General features: G+C 49.5%; 1 protein-coding gene across 5 annotated transcripts in view; it reads right to left on the bottom strand.

Annotated features, from left to right (window-relative positions):
- The window catches only part of FGF1 (fibroblast growth factor 1), a 75,091-nt gene that overhangs the window by 21,162 nt on the left and 33,307 nt on the right, over positions 1-20,622 (bottom strand). For 3 of the 5 annotated variants that reach the window (XM_038772838.1, XM_038772840.1, XM_038772836.1), the window contains exon 2: positions 3,339-3,541. In XM_038772838.1, coding sequence (XP_038628766.1) covers positions 3,339-3,507 — 169 coding nt within the window. In that variant the 5' untranslated portion in view covers positions 3,508-3,541. Of the gene's footprint in view, positions 1-3,338; positions 3,542-9,737; positions 9,856-10,056; positions 10,287-20,622 lie in introns of those variants that run through there. The other 2 variants (XM_038772839.1, XM_038772837.1) reach the window with 2 other exon arrangements.

Raw genomic sequence — 20,622 nt, 5'->3', positions numbered from 1 at the left:
GTACAAATTGGCAACATATAGAGATATTGAGATCCAGATAGAGCACATGTGCACTAGAAGTTTTAAATACCCCAAGCCCAACTGGGTTGGCTAAGAACCCCCAAAGGACTTGGAAGGGGCTCCTGATATGAAACATTCTTTATTTATTCAATCATATTAATTGAGTGCTTACTGTGTGCAGAGCAATGTACTAAACACTTGGGAGAGTACAATACAGCAATAAAAAGACACATTCCCCGCCCACAATGAGCTTACAGTCTAGATGGGGGGAGACAGACATTAATGTAAATAAATAAGTTATGGATATGTACATAAGTGCTGTGGGACTGGGAGGGAGGAAGAATGAAGGGAGCAAGTCAGGGCAATGCAGAAGGTAGTGGGAGAAAGGAAAAGGGGGTGCTTAGTCAGGAAAGGGCTCCTGGAGGAGATATGCCTTCAGTAAGGCTTTGAAAGTTGGGGGAGAGTAATTATCTGTCGGATTTGAGCAGGGAGGGTGTTCCACGCCAGAGGCAGGATGTGGACAAGGGGTTGGCAATGAGACAGGTGAGATTGAGGCACTCTGAGAAGGTTAGCCCTAAAGGAGTGAAGTGTGCCAGCTGAATCGTAGTCAGAGAGAAGCTGGTGAGGTAGGAGGGGGCAAGATGATGGAGTGCTTTAAAGCCAATGGTGAGGAGTTTTTGTTTGATGTGGAGTGGATGGACAACCACTGGAGTTCTTTGAGCAGTGGGGTGACATGTTCTGAGCATTTTTGGAGAAAAATAATCCAGGCAGCAAAGTGAAGTATGGACTGGAGTGGGAACAGACAGGAGACTGGGAAGTCAGCAAGGGGGCTGATAGGATGAGTGATCATATTAATGTAGTAGCAGTTTGGATGGAGAAGAAAGGGCAGATTTTAGTGATGTTGCATGTCCCCACCCGCTAAATACTCCTGGCTGCTCTTCCATGCTCAGAGAGTTTGGCTTAGTCACTAAAAAACACTTCACCCCAATTAGCACTCTTAATTATTTCCATGAAAATAGGGTGTCCAATGAAAGGATGCTAAACAAAATAGAGTTTCCTCTAGGAGATGACAATAAGTGCCCTAATACATTCCCAAGATCCAAAATATTTGCCAAAACACTATGTATGTATTCAGAAACAGAGACTAAGCCAGGAGTTATATGATCAAATAGCATTGTAAATATGTATTAACAATAAAATATTTGGAATTAGACTTTTTATAGGTACATATGTAAAAACCTCATTTTCCTAGTGTTCTCTTTCACACCTTTTTCAGCAAAAAGACATCTTGTGCTAATAGACTAGAAGATACCATTATCTGTGCCTTAGACTGTGAACCCAGTGAGAGACAGGGACTGTGTCTGACCTGATTGACTTGTATCTACCCTAAGGCTTAGGACGGTGCTTGGCACATAGTAAGCACTTATCAGATACCATTATCATCAAATGGATCTGACATTTTTGAATACTAAATTGAAATGGACTCTGATCTCTCTTTTCAAGTCAGTCAAAATTACTCAAAGATGGAGGAAAAGAGGAGCAAAGGAGTTTATACCAAGTAAATTTGCTGTAAAATACACAAGTGCAACCACTAGAGTAAGCTCCTTGTGGGCAGGAAATGTGGTTGTTCACTGTTATATTGTATTCCCCGAAGCACTTAGTACAGTGCTCTGCCCAGTGAATGCAACTGAATGAATAAAGAGCCCTAAAAGCAAAGCGTTCTAACAGGGGATGGCTTTAGCTAAAGGTGGGAAAATGAAGGGCTGGTCAGTGGCCCCAGAGTGGTCCTGGTACAGTACCTCCACCAACCAGAACGCTGCCCGGGGTTGAGGTGGAGGAGATGGGCAAAGGTTCTATGGGACCAAGTAGGGGGCGAATCGTGGAGGTTCTCCCAACGCCTGTCTCCTTGCAGGGGCTCAGGCATTTAATAACAATTTTTATGGTATTTGTTAAGCACTTACTAAGTATCAAGCACAGTTCTAATTGCTGGGATAGATGCAGGTTAATCAGGCTGGACACATTCCCTGTCCTACATAGAGCTCACAGTCTAAGCAGGAGGAAGAAAAGGTAATGACCCCCTATTTTACAGATGAGGAAACTGAGACACAGAGAAGTTAAGTGATTTGCCCCAGGTCACACAGCACGCATCTGGCTCAGTGGAAAGAGCCAGCATGGCTCAGTGGAAAGAGCCCGGGCTTGGGAGTCAGAGGTCCTGGGTTCTAATCCCGACTCCTCCACTTGTCTGCTGTGTGACTTTGGGCAAGTCACTTAACTTCTCTGGGCCTCAGTTACCTCATCTGTAAAATGGGGATTAAGACTGTGAGCCCCATGTGGGACAACCTCATTACCTTGTATCCCCCCCAGCGCTTAGAACAGTGCCTGGCACATAGTAAGTGCTTAACAAACGCCATCATTATTATATTATTATCTGGCAGAGCTGAGATTAGAACTCATTTCATTTGATTCACCATTTGATGCTCTTTCCACTAGGCCACACTGCTTCTGCAGCCAGTCTGTGCTCCTCCACTGCCCCATTCCCTTCTCTGTCCCTGGGCCTGCCCATTCAGGCTGGGGCCATCTCTGCCTCAGGATACCCAACAGTGCCCAGCATGCCACTGGGCCCCGAGAGCAGCTTGCCTCAGTAAATGGGGGTCAACGGGCCAAGCCCTCAAGGCAACCCACAGGCCAGGATGTGCCAAGATTCCAGTGTCATGCCAAGGGGAGAGAAGCCAGGATCCTCCCCGGCCCAGCCCCTTCCTCCAGCCCCCGCCTTGGCCCCAGCCGGGATCATGCTGCAGCTCTGAGGCTGGGAGGCAGGGGGATTTGGCAGGGGCCTCGACTCTGGGGTTGACTAGAACTCCTCCTAGGCCCCGAGGGGCCGCACGTCTGGAGAAGCACTTTCCCGGTGGAGGGTGACCACAACCCCACCTGCACGGAAGGGGGATGAGGCGCTGGCTAATTTATGATGTGCGGATCCAGGACTGAATCCTGGAATCTCAATAACCCAACCCAGAGGAAGCAGGACCCAGAGAGCCAGCTCCTCAGAGCCCCGGGCCCAGAGGCTGCCACAACGCTCCCCCTCCCGGCCGCCAGCCTGCCCAGCCTCTCCCGTTACAACCAGCGGGGGTTGGGGGCTGGAACTGAAACCTGGTTCTTTCCAGCACAGGGTTGGGGTGACGCCTTAATGCTGGAGAGGGGAGGACCTGACCTAGGAGGGGGCCACTGTTGTTTCTGTCCCTGCTTGCACAGGCCTCCCAAGCCTCCTCTGGTCTACCCATGGGGTGAAGAAAGCACTGAGGAAGGAAAGGGGCAAAGTAGACAGGGGAGCCAGGGCTTACTGTGCTGATCGCTCCGATCCCTGGTCCCGTCCACTTTACCGTCTGGCTGGATGCGCAGGAAGTAGCCGCCATTGCTGCAGTAGAGGAGCCTAGGCTTTTTGTAGTTGCCCAGGGGTAGGTCGAACCTCTCCATCAGGGCTGTGAATGTGGTGATTTCACCCTCCGCCATGGTTCAGCTGCTCCTGGGGGACGGGCCCTCAAGCCTGGAAGAAATTCAACAGGCCGGTAATAGTCAGGGCAGCGGCAGCGGGGGTGTCCCGGGTAGGAGGTGGGTACCGGGGGTGGGGAAGGCGCGGGAGGGGCGCAGCTGGGGGAGGGGGTTGCAGGGAGGCCTCCCAATCCAAGGGCGGAGGAGGTGGGAGGCGAAGTATAGCTTCCCGGGGAGACTCGTCCAAGGCCAGGTGGCCCCTCCCCAACCTCTCCACTGCACAGTCCTCCCACTGCACCCTCCTCGGCCCTGGGAAGCCGTGTCTCCAAACTGCCAGTCGGTCCTTTGGTGGAAGAAAATCTCCAGTCCTGCTCGGTCCGTCTTTGTGGCCCTCACATACCCTTGTCAAATTAAACCAGGGGCCAGTCTAAAGTAGCTCAGGACCTAGACAGAAGCCACAGAAGCCTCACCCCCGTCCCTGACCCTCTCCACCCTACTCACCCTCACACCACTTTGCCGGGTGACAAAGCAGACGGCCTCTAGGCTGGGGAGTAGAGTAGCCCCTGACCAGTAGAAACAACAGGGACTGAGTGGCTTAGTGGATAGAACACGGGCCTGGGAGTCAGAAGGTCCTGGGTTCTAATCCTAGCTCTGCTGCATGTCTGCTGTGTGACCTTAGGCAAGTCACTTCACTTCTCTGGGCCTCAATTTCAATCAATCAATCAATCAATCAATCAATCGTATTTATTGAGCGCTTACTGTGTGCAGAGCACTGTACTAAGCGCTTGGGAAGTACAAGTTGGCAACATATAGAGACAGTCCCTACCCAACAGTGGGCTCACAGTCTAGAAGGGGGAGACAGAGAACAAAACCAAACATATTGACAAAACAAAATAAATAGAATAGATATGTACAAGTAAAATAAATAAATAGAGTAATAAATATGTACAAACATATATACATATATACAGGTGCTGTGGGGAAGGGAAGGAGGTAAGACGGGGGATGGAGAGGGGGACGAGGGGGAGAGGAAGGAGGGGGCTCAGTCTGGGAAGGCCTCCTGGAGTAGGTGAACTCTCAGTAGGGCCTTGAAGGGAGGAAGAGAGCTAGCTTGGCGGATGTTGGGAGGGAGGGCATTCCAGGCCAGGGGGATGACATGGGCCGGGGGTCGACGGCGGGACAGGTGAGAACGAGGCATGGTGAGGAGATTAGCGGCAGAGGAGCGAAGGGTGCGGGCTGGGCTGTAGAAGGAGAGAAGGGAGGTGAGGTAAGAGGGGGCGAGGTGATGGAGAGCCTTGAAGCCAAGGGTGAGGAGTTTCTGTCTGATGCGCAGATTGATTGGTAGCCACTGGAGATTTTTGAGGAGGGGAGTAACATGCCCGGAGCGTTTCTGGACAAAGACAATCCGGGCAGCGGTGTGAAGTATGGATTGAAGTGGGGAGAGACACGAGGATGGGAGATCAGACAGGAGGCTGATGCAGTAGTCCAGGCGGGATAGGATGAGAGCTTGAATGAGCAGGGTAGCGGTTTGGATGGAGAGGAAGGGCAGATCTTGGCAATGTTGCGGAGCTGAGACCGGCAGATTTTGGTGATGGCTTGGATGTGAGGGGTGAATGAGAGAGCGGAGTCGAGGATGACACCAAGGTTTCAGGCTTGTGAGACGGGAAGGATGGTATTGCCGTCCACAGTGATGGGAAAGTCAGGGAGAGGGCAGGGTTTGGGAGGGAAGACAAGGAGTTCAGTCTTGGACATGTTGAGTTTTAGGTGGTGGGCAGACATCCAGATGGAGATGTCCTGAAGGCAGGAGGAGATGCGAGCCTGGAGGGAGGGGGAGAGAGCAGGGGCAGAGATGTAGATTTGGGTGTCATCAGTGTAGAGATGATAGTTGAAGTCATGGGAGCGAATGAGGTCACCAAGGGAGTGAGTGTAGATCGAGAACAGAAGGGGACCGAGAACTGACCCTTGAGGAACCCCTACAGAAAGGGGATGGTAGCGGGAGGATGAGCCTGCAAAAGAGACTGAGAATGAATGACCGGAGTTATAAGAGGAGAACCAGGAGAGGACGGAGTCTGTGAAGCCAAGGTTGGATAGCGTGTTGAGGAGAAGGGGGTGGTCCACAGTGTCGAAGGCAGCTGAGAGGTCGAGGAGGATTAGGATAGAGTATGAGCTGTTGGATTTGGCAAGCAGGAGGTCATTAGTGACCTCTGAGAGGGCAGTTGCCGTGGAATGTAGGGGATGGAAGCCAGACTGGAGGGGGTCGAGGAGAGAGTTGGTGTTGAGGAATTCGAGGCAGCGTGTGTAGACAACTCATTCAAGGAGTTTGGAAAGGAATGGAATTTCCTCATCTCTAAAGTGGGGATTAAGAGTGTGAGCCCCACATGGGACAGGGACTGTTTCCAACGTGATGAACATATATCTACCAAAGCGCTTAAAGTGGTACTTGGCACATAGTAAGCACTTAACGAGTACCATAATAGTAATAATTATTATTATTGGTAGGGCTGGTGGGCGTCCTGGAGGGTGACAGGGCCACTTTGGGGTGCCTTTTTCCCCGGTGAGGCTCAGCCACCACTACCACCACCTGCAGTACCCCTGAAACTCCCACAGATCTTCCCCGATAGCTAGGTCTTAGTGGGCCCAATGTAGGGAGGGGAAGGGAAGGGGAAGGGGAAGGGAACATGGAGAGTGGAAATCACTGTACTTGAAAGCCCTGGACAGAACCCTAAAAAAGAAACTCTGAGCCCGAGGGAATTCACTATTCAATCGTACTTACTGAGCATTTACTCAGTGCAGAACACTGTACTAAATGCTCAGGAGAGTATAACAATAAACAGGCACATTCCCAATCAAATGTAGAAAGGACAGCATATTGAGTTCCTTTTTCCAGGCTCTCCAGACTTCCTGGGAAGGGTGAGGCAGGGACCGATATCCCCATTATTCAGGGACAGAAACTGAAGCCCAGAGAGGTTAAGGGATTTGACATGCGTGACACGGCACATTAGTGGTGTAGGGGTGCATAATTCTGGCAGCTGACTCCTATAGGGTCAGCATGAGGGAAAGCAGGATGCCCCTTGCCCTTCAAGAAGATCAGGACCCACTTCCAAGAAGCTTAAAATCTCTAGATACACTGATTTACTAGAGAGGAAAGGCTGGCAAGTTGGGAGACAGAGTCCCCAGAGGCTGAACTGTGAAGAGGCCAGTATTGATCAAATGATGATGATCATAATAATAATAATAATAATGATAACATTGGTTAAATGTTTACTATATGCTAAGCACTATGGTAGATGCAGGATAATCAGGTCCCACATGGGGCTCACAGTTTAAGCAGGAGGGAGAACAAATACTGCATCCTCATTTTGTAGATGAGGGAACTGAGGCACAGAGAAGTTAAGCAACTTGCCCAAGACCACATAGCATGTAGGTGGCAAAGCTGGAATTAGAACTTGGAACCTCTGACTCCCAGGCCTATGCTGTTTCGACTAGGTTACACTGCGTCCCAATTCAGGGCTATTCATGGTGACATCATTTCAGTGCAACACACAAACCAATGTGTGTACACACACACACACACACACACACACACACACACACACACACACACACACGCACACACACACACACACACACACACACACACACACACACACACACACACACACACACACACACCCCACCCCCCCCACCTCCAAGAGAAAAGAACACAGGCTTGGGAATCAGAGAACTCCCCATCCCCCTGCCTGCTAAGTGACCTTGGGCAAATCACTTAACTCCTCTGGGCTTCAGTTTCCTCATCTATAAAATGACATTTCAATTCCCTCTCCCTCTTAGACTGTGAGCCCCATCTAAGACAGGGCCTATGACCAGCCTGATTATACTGCATCTAGCTTAGCTCTTCATACCTAGAGTGCTTTCAACAAATACCACATAATATTATTTTGATCATTACTTACACATGCCACTCCCCCTTACCTGCTAACGCCTACTCTACTTTCACACACATGACTCACACTTATAAATGATTCACACACGTGCCTCGGTACAAATACTCTCACACACTTATACACACCGCTCACAAATACACAAGCGCCCATTCAAACACACCCTCACACACAGGCACATATGTTCATGCACACAAACGAATGCTTTACATTCCGTCCTTGCCTCTGGCTTCCATTTTAGAATATCAGAGCCCTTGGGCAGCTGGGCTTTCATTGATCAGTGAATGTCAAAGCCCCAGCTTTGATCAGTGTCTTCCCCAGATAGAGGAGACAGGGAATTCTGGGTTAATGCTTAGAGAAAAACAGTCTCGCTTCAGAGACAGAAAGCTGAATCCTCCTCCCAGCATGTTCCGAGGGACAGGGTTGAGCTTGAAACAGAGAAATCCAGTCCTAGACTTCTGGAAGTCCACCATGGGAGCCAGCCCACATCACCAATCCAAATGTTCTTCCTGTAACCAGTGGATTAAATCACCGGGACTCAACGCTCAAGACCAAACTCTATGGCACTGTGTCTGACAGTGCTGTTTTCCTGCTTTAGCCATCTCATCCTGGCAGCCTCCAAAAGCCTTTTGGAATCTGCTGTGAAAGTTACAATCTCCAGACCTGGCCAGGCTGCATTCTCTGATCCTCCCCAGCGGGCCCTTCCCAGGTTTGCATCTCCCTCCTCCCCGAGCTAGGTATTTGGAACTTTTCAAAATCGCCCACGGGGGCTGTTTGGGAGTTAATAATAATAATAATAATAATAATAATAATAATAATAATAATAATAATAAGTATTTGTTAATTGTTTACTATGTGTCAGGTACTGTACTAAGCACTGGGGTAAATACAAACAAATTGGGTTGGACACAGTCTCTGTCCCTCATGGGGATCACAGACTTAATCCCCATTTTACAGATGAGGTAACTGAGGCACCGAGAAGTGAAGTGAGTTACCCAAGGGCACACAAGCAGACAAGTAGCAGAGCTGTGATTAGAACCCATAGCCTTCTGACTCCCTGGCCCATGCTCTATCCATTACGCCGTGCTGCTTCTCTACTATGCCAGACTGCTTCCCTGAACATCCATGAGGTCCTGGGAATTTTGGAAGGGGAGTAGAACTATCTTTCTTTCTTATTTCCTATGCCAACCCAATGAGGAGGATATTTTATGACCCGGAGAACTGAAGCCCAGAGAAGTTAGATCACTTGCCCGTTGTCACACAGAAAGTTTACGGCCCAGCCAGAAGAAGGAAAGAGGCTTCCTCTTGTGGGCCTAAGCCATGTGAAATTCCTTTAGCCAGTCCCTTGTTTCTCTCAATCTCTGTCTCTCTCTCTCTGCATCTCTGGGCTCCTTTCTGCATCTCTAACTTCCTGTATCTCTGTCTCGGTGTCTCTAACTCTTTCTGTCCCTGGCTCCCTGCCTGTGTCTCTCGTTCCCCTCACCTCACCTCTCCCTCAAACACCATCAAGATCAAGTTACTCATTCGATCTAAATTCTTTTCTGCCAATGGTCATCATGAGTTCCGCTGGCTGTTTGCTTTATACTGGCTGACCTTGGCCCTTCCAGAGCTGGGCCTGAGTATGCAGCTGGCCATTCCAGGGTCCCTCCTCTCCACCCACCACCCCAATTCTCTGTTGGAAGCAGGCTCCTGCTGGCCAGGTCCATCTTAAGCAGCCACAGCCTGCTTCCAGCTGCAGGTGCCCCAGGGGTACTGGTGGGGGCTGAGAGAAAGGGGAAGGGGAACCTGGAGGGGAGTCCGTATGATTTCCAAGAAAATGGCCCCGGCCCCGAAGGGGTCACCAAAACAGGGGTCAAACTGGCTTGACAAGTGTCCCCGACATAGGGCCGATTTTAGGCAAGTCCCCGGGCCTGAGATGGCTCCCTCGGGGACCCAGGCAGGCTGACATGCTGGCTCAATTCTCGAGCTCGGGGCACAGAAGGGTTTGGGTAGGTTGCAGCTCTGTCCCCATGTAAAATGGCAGAGGGTAGCCCCAGGATGTGAACTGTCTCCATCTGTCTTCGGCAGGGGAGAAACTTGAATCAGCTGGATAAGCAGGGCATGTAAGGCCTAATGTCCCCTCAAGGGCCCTGAAGGAAGACCCTGGCCATAGATGTGTGTGCGCTTGAGAGAGAGAGAGAGAGAGAGACCAAGGGTGCCAAGCCCCTGCCCAGCTGTGGGGATGCTCCCCACCTTGTCCTCCGCCTCCCTCCCAGGCCCCTCAATTCATTCCCCACTCAGAAACAGGGGGTGGGGTGGGGGAGAACTCACTTTTGTGCCAGCCAGAGTGCAGCCAGGAGCCGTGGCGGGAGGGGCAGCCAGCCGTTCTGCTACGTGGTTGGGTGCCCAAAGACGCCTGGGTCCTGGGAAGAATCTGCACCCGCTGAGCCTGTTCCACAGGTCAGAGCCTATTCTGAGCCTTGCGACCAGGCCACGGAGGCGAGCGGCCCCCGCCGGAGAGCCGCAGTCCTGCAGAGCCAAGGCCCAAAACAACTGGAGGTGGGGAGATGGGGGGAGGATTGGGGAAGCTAGGCCCAGCTGCTGTGGGAGTCAAAGAGCGGGAAGGGTGCCATACTGGGTAATCACCTACCCGGCCGGCCAGTCCAGCCCAGTCCGGCCGGCCCAGACCATGCGGAGCCTGTGAGCGGCCAGCCAATCCAGCCCAGTCCGGCCGGACCGGACCATGCGGAGCCTGTGAGACCGAATGGAGAAATCGCTTCTTTTGTGTCACATCATTTCTGTTTCAGGCTCTAGTTATTTTTAGAAGCCTTCCAGCCTGCCAGCTACCCTGGACTCGGCCAGGAAGTCGAGTGGAGACCATTTTTCATCTCCAAGGTTTCTGTCCCCTCCTCTCTCTCCTCTCCAGTCTCCCGGATGCTGCAGGAGTTCTCTGGCTTTCCGAGTCCTCTCAGTGTGGAAGGGGTGTGGCCCAATCCTCAGACCCACAGAGACCTCCTGGCAACGGGTTGATATAGCTGCCTGCCATTCCAGGCAACGGGTTGATATAGCTCAGAATAGAGGCCTGACTTAATAATAGTAATTAATTATAGCGATATTTATAAAGGACTCACATTGTACCACGTACTGGGCTAAGGGCTAGGGTAGATGCTTTATAATTAGATAAGACCCAAGTCCTGCCCCACATGGGGCTCAAGGTCTAAAGAGGAGGGAGAGTGGGTATTTAATCTCCCCTCACCGATGAGGTAATTGAGGCACAGATAAGTTAAGTGACTTGCCTGAGGTTATACAACAGACAAGTGGCAGAGCCAGGTTTAGAATCCGGATCCTCTGGCTCCCAGACCTGTGCTCTTTCCGCTAGGACATGCTTCCTTTTAGGCCAGGATCTGAGAGGTTGAGTTGAGAGATCCATCTGTTTGGGAGTGTTTGGAGAGAATAAAATGTCCAAACAGAAAGACTCTGGCCCCTAGGGAAGCAGGCCCAGAGAAAGCTGCCCAAGTTGTTTGGGGGAGCTGAGGCAAGAGAGATTCCTGGCCCTTTGAGCCCCTCAGGTGGGCTGTCTTGGGTCCCTCAACCTCCGCTCCTCCTGCAAAGCTCCCTCCGCCTCAGCTGCCATCATCAATCTTATTCATCCCAACGTTCCTCTCTCCATAGGTCTCCCATGGGGGGCCCCGTCAAGGGCTCAGAGATGACAGGAAAATATCCTGGCCTAGACTGTGAGAAAAGAAAACAGATTGAGAAACAGCACGTCTTGGGGGCTAGAGCATGGGCTTAGAGGTCAATAGGACCTGGTTTCTAATCCCAGCTTCACCACATATCTGCTGTGTGACCTTGTGCAAGTCACTTCACTTCTCTGTGCCTCAGTTACCTTATCTGTCAAATGGGAATTATGACTGTAAGCCCCATGTGTCCGATCTGATTATCTTGCGATGGCAAAAGACGAGACCCCTGTACTTAGTACAGTGGCTGGCACATAGTAAGCTCTTAACAAATACCATTAAAAAACAAAGCAAACAATAGCAAAAAAACCTAGATGGAGCCCTAAATTGCTAAACTGCCAGCCGCAGCAGAAGCAGCCCCTGAGAATATTAAGATGTCAAGCCCTGTCCCCTCTCTCCCCTACCAAATGACACTGAACCCACATGAATAATACTTTGAATTGAAAGGATGCTCCGTAAAGCCCTGCCAAAACTACTGCCCTCTTCCCCAATTCCCTCCCCCACAGCACTGCCCCATAAAAACCAAGTTGAAGGGGAACACAAGGGAGACAGCAGAGATCTCCCCCGTCCCCCACCACCGGGCACATGGAATTGTGCTTATTCCTGTGATTACTTCCTGTGTCATTCCATCATCAAAACCATTCCAAATCCTTCAATCCGCACAGTTATTTAGCAGTATTTTCAGTAGTGCATGGCTTTATTTTAGGTGCCATGGGATACCAAGAAGGGGAGATAAGATCTTTCTTGAGAGATCTTGCAGCAGTTATGTACATACCTGTAGTTTATTTATTTATATTAATATCTGTCTACCTGTCTAGACTGTGAGCTCACTGTGGGCAGGGACAAGTCTTGTCTTGTCTTATGCTGTCAAGTTGTCTCCGACCCATAGCGACTCCATGGACACATCTCTACCATCTCTTTTATATTGTAGTGCTCCCAAACACTTAGTACAGTGCTCTGTATACAGTAAGTGCTCAAAAGATACAATTGACTGGTTGATTAATTTGCACAACTGCCATTTTCACATCTTCCTTCATAGTAGTAGTATATTTATTAATAGACTATTATTTAGTAATATTTACTAATATATTATTAATAGATACTAATACTGTTTATTGAGTGCTTACTGCAGAGCACCGTGCTAAGTGCTGGGAAAGAATCTTGTCTTCTCTTATGCCGTTGAGTCATCTCTAACCCATAGCGGCGCGATGGGCACATCTCTCCCAGATGCCCCATGTCCACTTGCAATCGTTCTGATAGTGTATTCATAGAGTTTTCTTGTTCAAAATATGAAAGTGGTTTACTATTTCCTCCTTCTGCTCAGTAAACTTAAGTCTCTGCCCTTGACTCTGTCCCATGTTGCTGCTGCCCAGCATGGGTGAGTTTTGACTCGTAGCAGATGGCCTTCCACTTGCTAGCCACTGCCCAATCTAGGAATGGAATGGTTATGCCTCTGCTTTACTTTCCGTCCCATAGTTGAGACTGGTAGAGGACTGGAAACTCTCCAGGTGTGACCCTGAGAGGGGGGGTAGAATCTACAGGTGGAAATTTTTAGATGAGGTCCCCATCCCCTGTCTACCTCCCAATGTCAGGGGAAGGCAGGGGGCACTGAGGCATACAGAATCCTGGGACATGCCTAAGGTCATGCATTCAGAGGTCCCCACACCACATCTTTGAGGTTCAAGGGTTCCAGTCAACATGCACACAGCCAAATGTAATAACATCTTATGATCGATAAATCAATCAAGGTATTTATTGAGCAGAACATTGTACTAGGCGCTTGGGAGAGTACAAGATAGACATGTTCCCTGTCCACAAGAAACTTAGTCTAGAGCATTTTGGCAGCGTAATGGGAGGGAGTGGCAAACCTCTTCCTTTGTCAGGTGGCATAAAAGCTGATGTCCTCCCCGATTGGCTTTATGGTCCCCTAGCCCCAGGATCCTCTTCCCCAGAGCTCACTGGAGTGAGGGTGCACCTCGCCATCCTACCAGGTAAGCAGCAGCCCCACAAATGTGGGCCAGTTCATTCCTAGGGGTGTCCTACTCAGGGGCAGAGGGGAGTGGGCATTGCAGCTGGCACATGACTCTGGGAGGGGCAGTGTCCTGTGTCACTCAAACATCCCTCCCACTAAGGAAAGACCAAAGGGGAGGAGAAAGTGGCCATGAAAAGCGAACATCTCTGTCTGTTTTGGGGAAAAGACCAATCCTGAAAGTTGAGTTTCCCAAGCTCTTCGCCAGGAGGGATCCCTGCTGTGCACTAGCCAATCCCCTGGGGCTGGGAGCAGGGTGTGCTGGACACCTGGCCATCTTGGCTGGTGGATGGAGCTGGGAGCTGATGGAGTTGGGAGTCAGGGCTGGTAGTGGTGTATGAATGGCCTGTGGATCAGGTCTTGAGCCCAACAAATCCTCCAAGTGGCCAACCCCCAGTGCAACCCCCAATCTCGCAAACTCTCCAAGGAACCAGTGGAAAATATTTAGTTTTTCCAGTAGCTAAAAAGCCCTTGGCCAGGCAAAGCATACAAGGTCTGGAGAAGGTGCAGAGAAGATGAATTTAGCGAGGATCAGACTGATGGAGCAACTTAGAAGGACATATAAGATCTGGAAAAGTCAAGGAGAAGGTAATTGGATAATACCACAATTGTGGTAATACCAATAATTATGGTATTTGCTAAGCACTTACTATGTGTCTGTCACTGTTCTAAGCACTGGGGTTGATACAAGATAATCAAGTTGGACACAATCCCTGTCCCTCATAGGGCTCACAGTCAAAATCACCATGTTACAGATGAGGTAACTGAGGTACAGAGAAGAGAAGGGACTTGCCCAGTATCACACAGGAGAAAACTGGCAGAGCTAGGACTAGAACCCAGGTCCTTCTGACTCCCAGGCTCATGCTCTATCCACTAGGCCGTGCTGTTTCTCTAAGACAATCAGACAGATAGAGGCAGCTTCTCATGGAGGACAGACTCCGAAGATGAGGCAAGATGTAGGCTGAGAGGGAGTGTGATTGAAATCTTCAAAACCCTCAAGGGTGTGAGGGGGACTGACATGGAATTGCTATTCCCCAAATCCCACAGCGCTGGAATGCAGGGGCAGCTACTGAACACTGGCTGTGGCCCACAGCAACCACAACCACAAACGAACACCTCTTCCCCAGCCCACAGAGGGTGGCTAATACAGAGGGTTCGGGCCCACAGGAAGTTGGGTAGGATGAAAAGAGTAGCAGACTGAGGTAGATTTGGAACAGACCCATAGACCAGACTCACCTTTGTCTCCCTCAGGTGTCAATTAGGGAGACCTGAAGGCCCAGAGAAAGGAGGAGTGTCCTTCAAATTGGTTTGAAATTCCTTAGTTTCCCTGAGGAAACTAGATTCCTGCAAGAGTTAGAGAGTTCTGCAAGAAAGCAGTGGTGGATCCTCTGTCATTATTTTCTCTAAAGACCTTCAGTTCTGGGGATACGGCCCAGTTGGAGATGTTTATTTTCTTCTTCCTTTCTATTACTCATATTCCTTTCCCAGAATTGTTGTGTGTCCCTGTGGGGAGGTGGGACATCACCCTCTCCCCCTGCTGGTGTTTGCTGCACCCTAGGAGGGGACAAGGGTTCTCGGGAGGCCTGGCCACAGACTCCTGGTGCATCTTGGGAAAGCGCAGAGTCTCCAGAGGCTTGGCCGGGGCCTGCTTGGGGCATTCGATCCTGCTCTGCGTTGGCCAAACAGCAGTGGGTCGAGGTTGAGTTTGTGTAGTCTTATTTTTATTCTGAGAGGCAGCTGCCTGAGGTGGACTCCCCGATTGGACTAGTTCACTGTCCCCCACCAGGCAGCTGATGCTCTGGAAGGGGGTTGCTTTGAAATTGGTCTGTCCATCAGTCAATCGAATTTATTGAGCACTTACTATGTGCCGAGCACTGTACCAAGTGCTTGAGAGAGTACAGTATAACATTATTAACAATATAACAATATAATGTAACAATATAACAGACACACTCCCTGCCCACAATGAGCTTACCATCTAGAGGGTTTGAAGCCGAATTCTGTGTTGGATTTGGCTCGCGGACTTCACGTCTACCTAGCTGAGACAGGCTGACTCCAGATTGAACCCAGTCAAGTTCGAGTAGGATTGCCCAGTCCCCTGAATCTCCTCTCCCCTATGTTCGGGGTTTCTGCCCTGGGGGAACTTTCTCCTGAACAATCTAGCACTGTAACCTTGGCCTGTGGTGATCTGGCCCGGATCTGAGCTGCCAGAAGATGAGGTGACCAACAGACTTTTGTTAGTCATTCAGTCAATAGTATTTACTGAGCACTTTCTATATTCAGAGCACTGTACTAAGCGCTTGGGAGAGTACAATGCAACAATATACCAGGCACGTTCCCTGCCCACAACAAGCATGCAATCTAGAGGGTCTACAGTCTAGAGCTTAGACCTTGGCTTTAACACAACTGAGGCAAAATACGAAACAGCATCAGTGGTTGAAACAAGCACAACAACACAATGGAGAACCATGTACGCACTCATAGGCAAACATGTCTTCATCCTCACTGGTATTTATTGAGTGCCGACTATATTCAGAGCACTGTAGTACAGTTAGTAAGCGCTTGGGAGAGTACAATAAAACAGATTTTTCAGACATGTTCTATCCCCACAATGAGCTTACAATCTAGGAGACTTTTTAAAATATTAAGGACAACTATATGTATACTCCAGGAGGGAAGATCTTCCCGCTTACACTGAACATTTTAGGGTTGGGTTTTGGAGCTTTCACAAGGAGCGAGGAAAGCTCTCAAGGATCCTGTTCTTGAAACGGGAGCTGGCTCAAGGTGAGTGGAGGGTGAAACGGAACACGTCGACCAGAAAGGCCGGCTCCCAAAGCATTATCAATCACCACGTCCATCTCGACTGGATTAGGGCTGGAAATTAACGCACCATTTCCTAAGGGTGAATCATGCTCCACAAATGTCATTTTTCAAAGACTCCTTGAGATTTTCCTTCCAGGGCCTCTGCAAGCTCATAAGGGCTAGCTCTGAGAGAGAACAATAATCATAATAATAGTGGTATTTGTTAAGCGCTTATTCTGTGCCAGGCACTGTACTAAGCGTTGAGGTGGGTACAAGCAAATCAGTGGGGCTAACAGACTCAATCCTCATTTTACAGATGAGGTAATTGAGGCCCAGAGAAGTGAAGTGTCTTGCCCAAGGCCACACAGCAGACAAGTGACAGAGCTGGAATTAGAACCCAAGATCTTCTGACTCGCAGGCCAGTGCTCTACCCACTAGAAATCCGCATAAGCTAGAAATTCTGGTTATCCATTAGTAAAGTGGTGGTGAAGGGGTGGAGAAGGGAATGGAGAGAGTGTCCAAAGGCATCTGATTTAGGCCTGGGTGTGGATTCAACAGGATAGGAATTTTAGGAGGCAGGCTTCCCTACTGAGAATCTCAGAGCTGCTGGTGAGTGGATTTTTTAATAATTCCGAGGGAGGGTTAGTGGAAAGAGCACGGGCCTGGGAGTCATAGGACCTGGGTTCTAATTCTGACTGCCACATCTCCTGTGTGACCTTGGACAAGTCATTTCGCTCTCTATGCTTGTTTCTCTCATCTGCAAAATGGAGATTCAAAACCTGTTCTCCCTCCTACTTTGAATGTGAACCCCAAGTGGAAACTGATTGCCTTGTCTCTATCCCAATACTTAGTACAATGTTTGGCACATTGTAAGCAACAGAAAGTTCCCCTTTAGACTATAAGCTCATTGTCTGCAGGGAACATGTCCACCGCACCGACTCTGTTATATTGCACTCTCCCAACCACTTAGTACAGTGTTTTGCCCACAGTGAGCACTCAATATGATCAGTATGATCAATTGATACATTGATAGACTATAAGCTTGTTGTGGGCAGAGAACAAACCTATCAATTCTGCTATACTGTACTCTCCCAAATGCTTAGTATAATGCTCTGCATACAGTAAGCACTCAATAAATATGATTGATTGATTAATTGATACACTGTATGCTCATTGTGGGCAGGGAATTTGTCTACCAACTCTATTATAGAGAAGAAGTGTGGCCTAGTGGTTAGATCATGGGCCTAGAAGTCAGAGTGACCTGGGTTCTAATTCCGGTTCTAATCCCGTCTGCTGTGTGACCTTGGGCTAGTCACTTAACTACTCTGGCCTCAGTTACATCATCTGTAAAATGGGGATTAAGAGTGTAAGCCCCACGTGGGACAGGGACTCTGTCCAACCTGGTTAACTTGTATCTACCCCAGCACTTAGAAAGTGCTTGGCACATAGTAAGTGCTTAATAAGTACCAAAGCAGTGTGGCTCAGTGGAAAGAGCATGGGCTTTGGAGTCAGTGGTCATGGGTTCAAATCCCGGCTCCGCCAAATGTCAGCTGTGTGACCTTGGGCAAGTCACTTAACTTCTCTGCGCCTCAGTTACATCATCTGTAAAATGGGGATTGACTGTGAGCCTCCCATGGGACAACCTGATCACCTTGTATCCCCCCAGCGCTTAGAACAGTGCTTTGCACATAGTAAGTGCTTAATAAATGCCATTATTTCCCATCTCTGTTGACGGCACTACCATCCTTCCCATCTCACAAGCCCGCAACCTTGGTGTCATCCTCGACTCTGCTCTCTCATTCACCCCTCACATCCAAGCTGTCACCAAAACCTGCCGGTCTCAGCTCCGCAACGTTGCCAAGATCCGCCCTTTCCTCTCCAACCATACCACTACCCTGCTCGTTCAAGCTCTCATCCTATCCCGTCTGGACTACTGCATCAGCCTTCTCTCTGATCTCCCATCCTCGTGTCTCTCCCCACTTCAACCTATACTTCATTCTGCAGCCCGGATTGTCTTTGTTCTGAAAGACTCTGGGCATGTTACTCCCCTCCTCAAAAATCTCCAGTGGCTACCAATCAATCCGCGCATCAGGCAGAAACTCCTCACCCTGGGCTTCAAGGCTCTCCATCACCTCGCCCCCTCCTACCTCACCTCCCTTCTCTCCTTCTACAGCCCACCTTGCACCCTCCGCTCCTCTGCCACTAATCTCCTCACCGTACCTCATTCTCGCCTGTCCCGCCATCGACCCCCGGCCCACGTCATCCCCCGGCCCTGGAATGCCCTCCCTCTGCCCATCCGCCAAGCTACATCTTCCTCCCTTCAAGGCCTTACTGAGAGCTCACCTCCTCCAGGAGGCCTTCCCAGACTGAGCCCCTTCCCTCCTTTCCCCCTCGTCCCCCTCTCCATCCCCCCATCTTACCTCCTTCCCTTCCCCACAGCACCTGTATATATGTATATATGTTTGTACATATTTATTACTCTATTTATTTTACTTGTACATATCTATTCTATTTATTTTATTTTGTTGGTATGTTTGGTTTTGTTCTCTGTCTCCCCCTTTTAAACTGTGAGCCCACTGTTGGGTAGGGACTGTCTCTATATGTTGCCAACTTGTACTTCCCAAGCGCTTAGTACAGTGCTCTGCACACAGTAAGCACTCAATAAATATGATTGATTGATTGATTGATTATTATTATTGTATAGTGCTTAGTATAGTGTTCTGCAAAGAGTAAGTGCTCAATAAATATAATTGATTGATTGATTGATTGATTAGGCTTAGAGGGGCTCAATGGTCCTCCTCAGTTGACCCCATCAAAAACAGGGAGGTATTCTTTTGGACAAGTTGAAAGATATCAGTCTATTGTGATTTTGAAAGACAAACAGAAGTCGCGGATATAGATCAATGGGGCCCAGGTTCTGGCCTGGATTCAAGTGATTCTAGGGCTTTCACCAGCAGAGTCATCAAGGCTGAAGGGTGGAGGGCCAGGGAGGTTTGGCAACAGGTTCTGAACTTTATGTTCTACAGCATTTATAGGGAAATATCAGTGCCTAACACATAGCATCCAGGGGCCATTCCACCTAGCCCCCGTGACTCACTTAGAGAATTCAGATAGATAACCCAACTTCTAGTAGAGTGTTCCAAACATGAACTATGATCAGTGCAGTAGAAAAGTAGGGTGGCTCAGTGGAAAGAGCCCGGGCCTGGGAGTCAGAGGTCATGGGTTCAAATCCCGGCTCTGCCAATTGTCAGCTGTGTGACTTTGGGCAAGCCACTTAACTTCTCTGTGCCTCAGTTCCCTCATCTGTAAAATGGGGATTAAGACTGTGAGCCCCAGGTGGGACAACCTGATCACCTTATAAACTTCCCAATGCTTAGAACAGTGCTTTGCACATAGTAAGCACTTAATAGATGCCATTGTTATTATTATTATTACAGTGCTCTGCACTCAAATAAATAAATAAATAAATAAATAATGATGGCATTTATTAAGCACTTACTATGTGCAAAGCACTGTTCTGAGTGCTGGAGAGGTCACAAGGTGATCAGGTTGTCCCACGTGGGGCTCACAGTACTAATTCCCATTTTACAGTTGAGGGAACTGAGGCCCAGAGAAGTTAAGTGACTTGCTCAAAGTCACACAGCTGACAATTGGTGGAGCCGGGATTTGAACCCATGACCTCTGACTCCAAAGCCTGGGCTCTTTCTACTGAACCATGCTGCTTCTCCTTATGGTGCTCAGTATGGTGCTCAGTACAATGCTCTGAGATGGTGCTCTGAGATGGTGCTCAGTACAATGCTCTGACCACATTGACTTGTACTTCCCAAGCGCTTAGTACTTGAATGAATGAATGAATGAATTAGGGGCTCTATCAGTACCAGTGATGATGCTGATGATGGTACTTTAGGAGAGAAGAAAATGGGGCTGAAATGGGGGTTTCCCATGGCTGCAGAGAGCCAGGGTTTGGCTGGATGGGTATGGGGCATGGAAAGCCTTCCTGCAGGATCAGTCGGTCAGTCAGCCTACAGTAGGGATGGAAAAGTGTACAGCTGTCCCGGGTCCAGACGGGCACTTGGACTGGCCAAACTAGGTCAGTCTGGGGGGCTCACCAGACAGCGTACTTGGAGATCAGCGGGTCGGTCCCTCAACAAGGTCGCAGCATTAATTGGGAGTCCACCTGCCTCCCAATCCTCACCTTTTCCTAGGTAAGGAGCCCTGAAGGAGAAGAGATAGGCTGAGTGCCAAATGTGAAACTGACCCCTGGGCCCAAAGTATCCAGGTCCTCCTCTAGAGAGCAGCGTTGGTAGAGCACCTCTTTGAGTTCCCAGAGCACCTCCAGGATGGGGCTGATAGTGGGGCATTGAGCAGGTGGTCAGGAGAAGCAGCCACTCTCCAGGGGCCAAGACCTGGGCCGTCCGGAGAGGACTCGGACATGCTCCTGCAGGGCAGAGTGGACTCCACCGGCTCAGAGGCCGTATGTGAGAGATCACTGCAGCCTGTGGACCCTGGCCACAAACTTCACTGAGGGGAGGAGCTGAACTCACGGAGTGTTTAATTGCTGTGAATTACCGTAGTAACTCATTTTGCAATGTCTAGGTCTGTGTACCCTCAGGTTCTGCATGTGCCCAGGTTATGCGTTCACCCAGGT

The sequence above is a fragment of the Tachyglossus aculeatus genome, chromosome X1 (assembly GCF_015852505.1).
Source record: "Tachyglossus aculeatus isolate mTacAcu1 chromosome X1, mTacAcu1.pri, whole genome shotgun sequence".
Taxonomy (NCBI): domain Eukaryota; kingdom Metazoa; phylum Chordata; class Mammalia; order Monotremata; family Tachyglossidae; genus Tachyglossus; species Tachyglossus aculeatus.
Note: the sequence above shows the minus strand (reverse complement) of the source record. Positions and strands in the feature narration are given on the sequence as shown.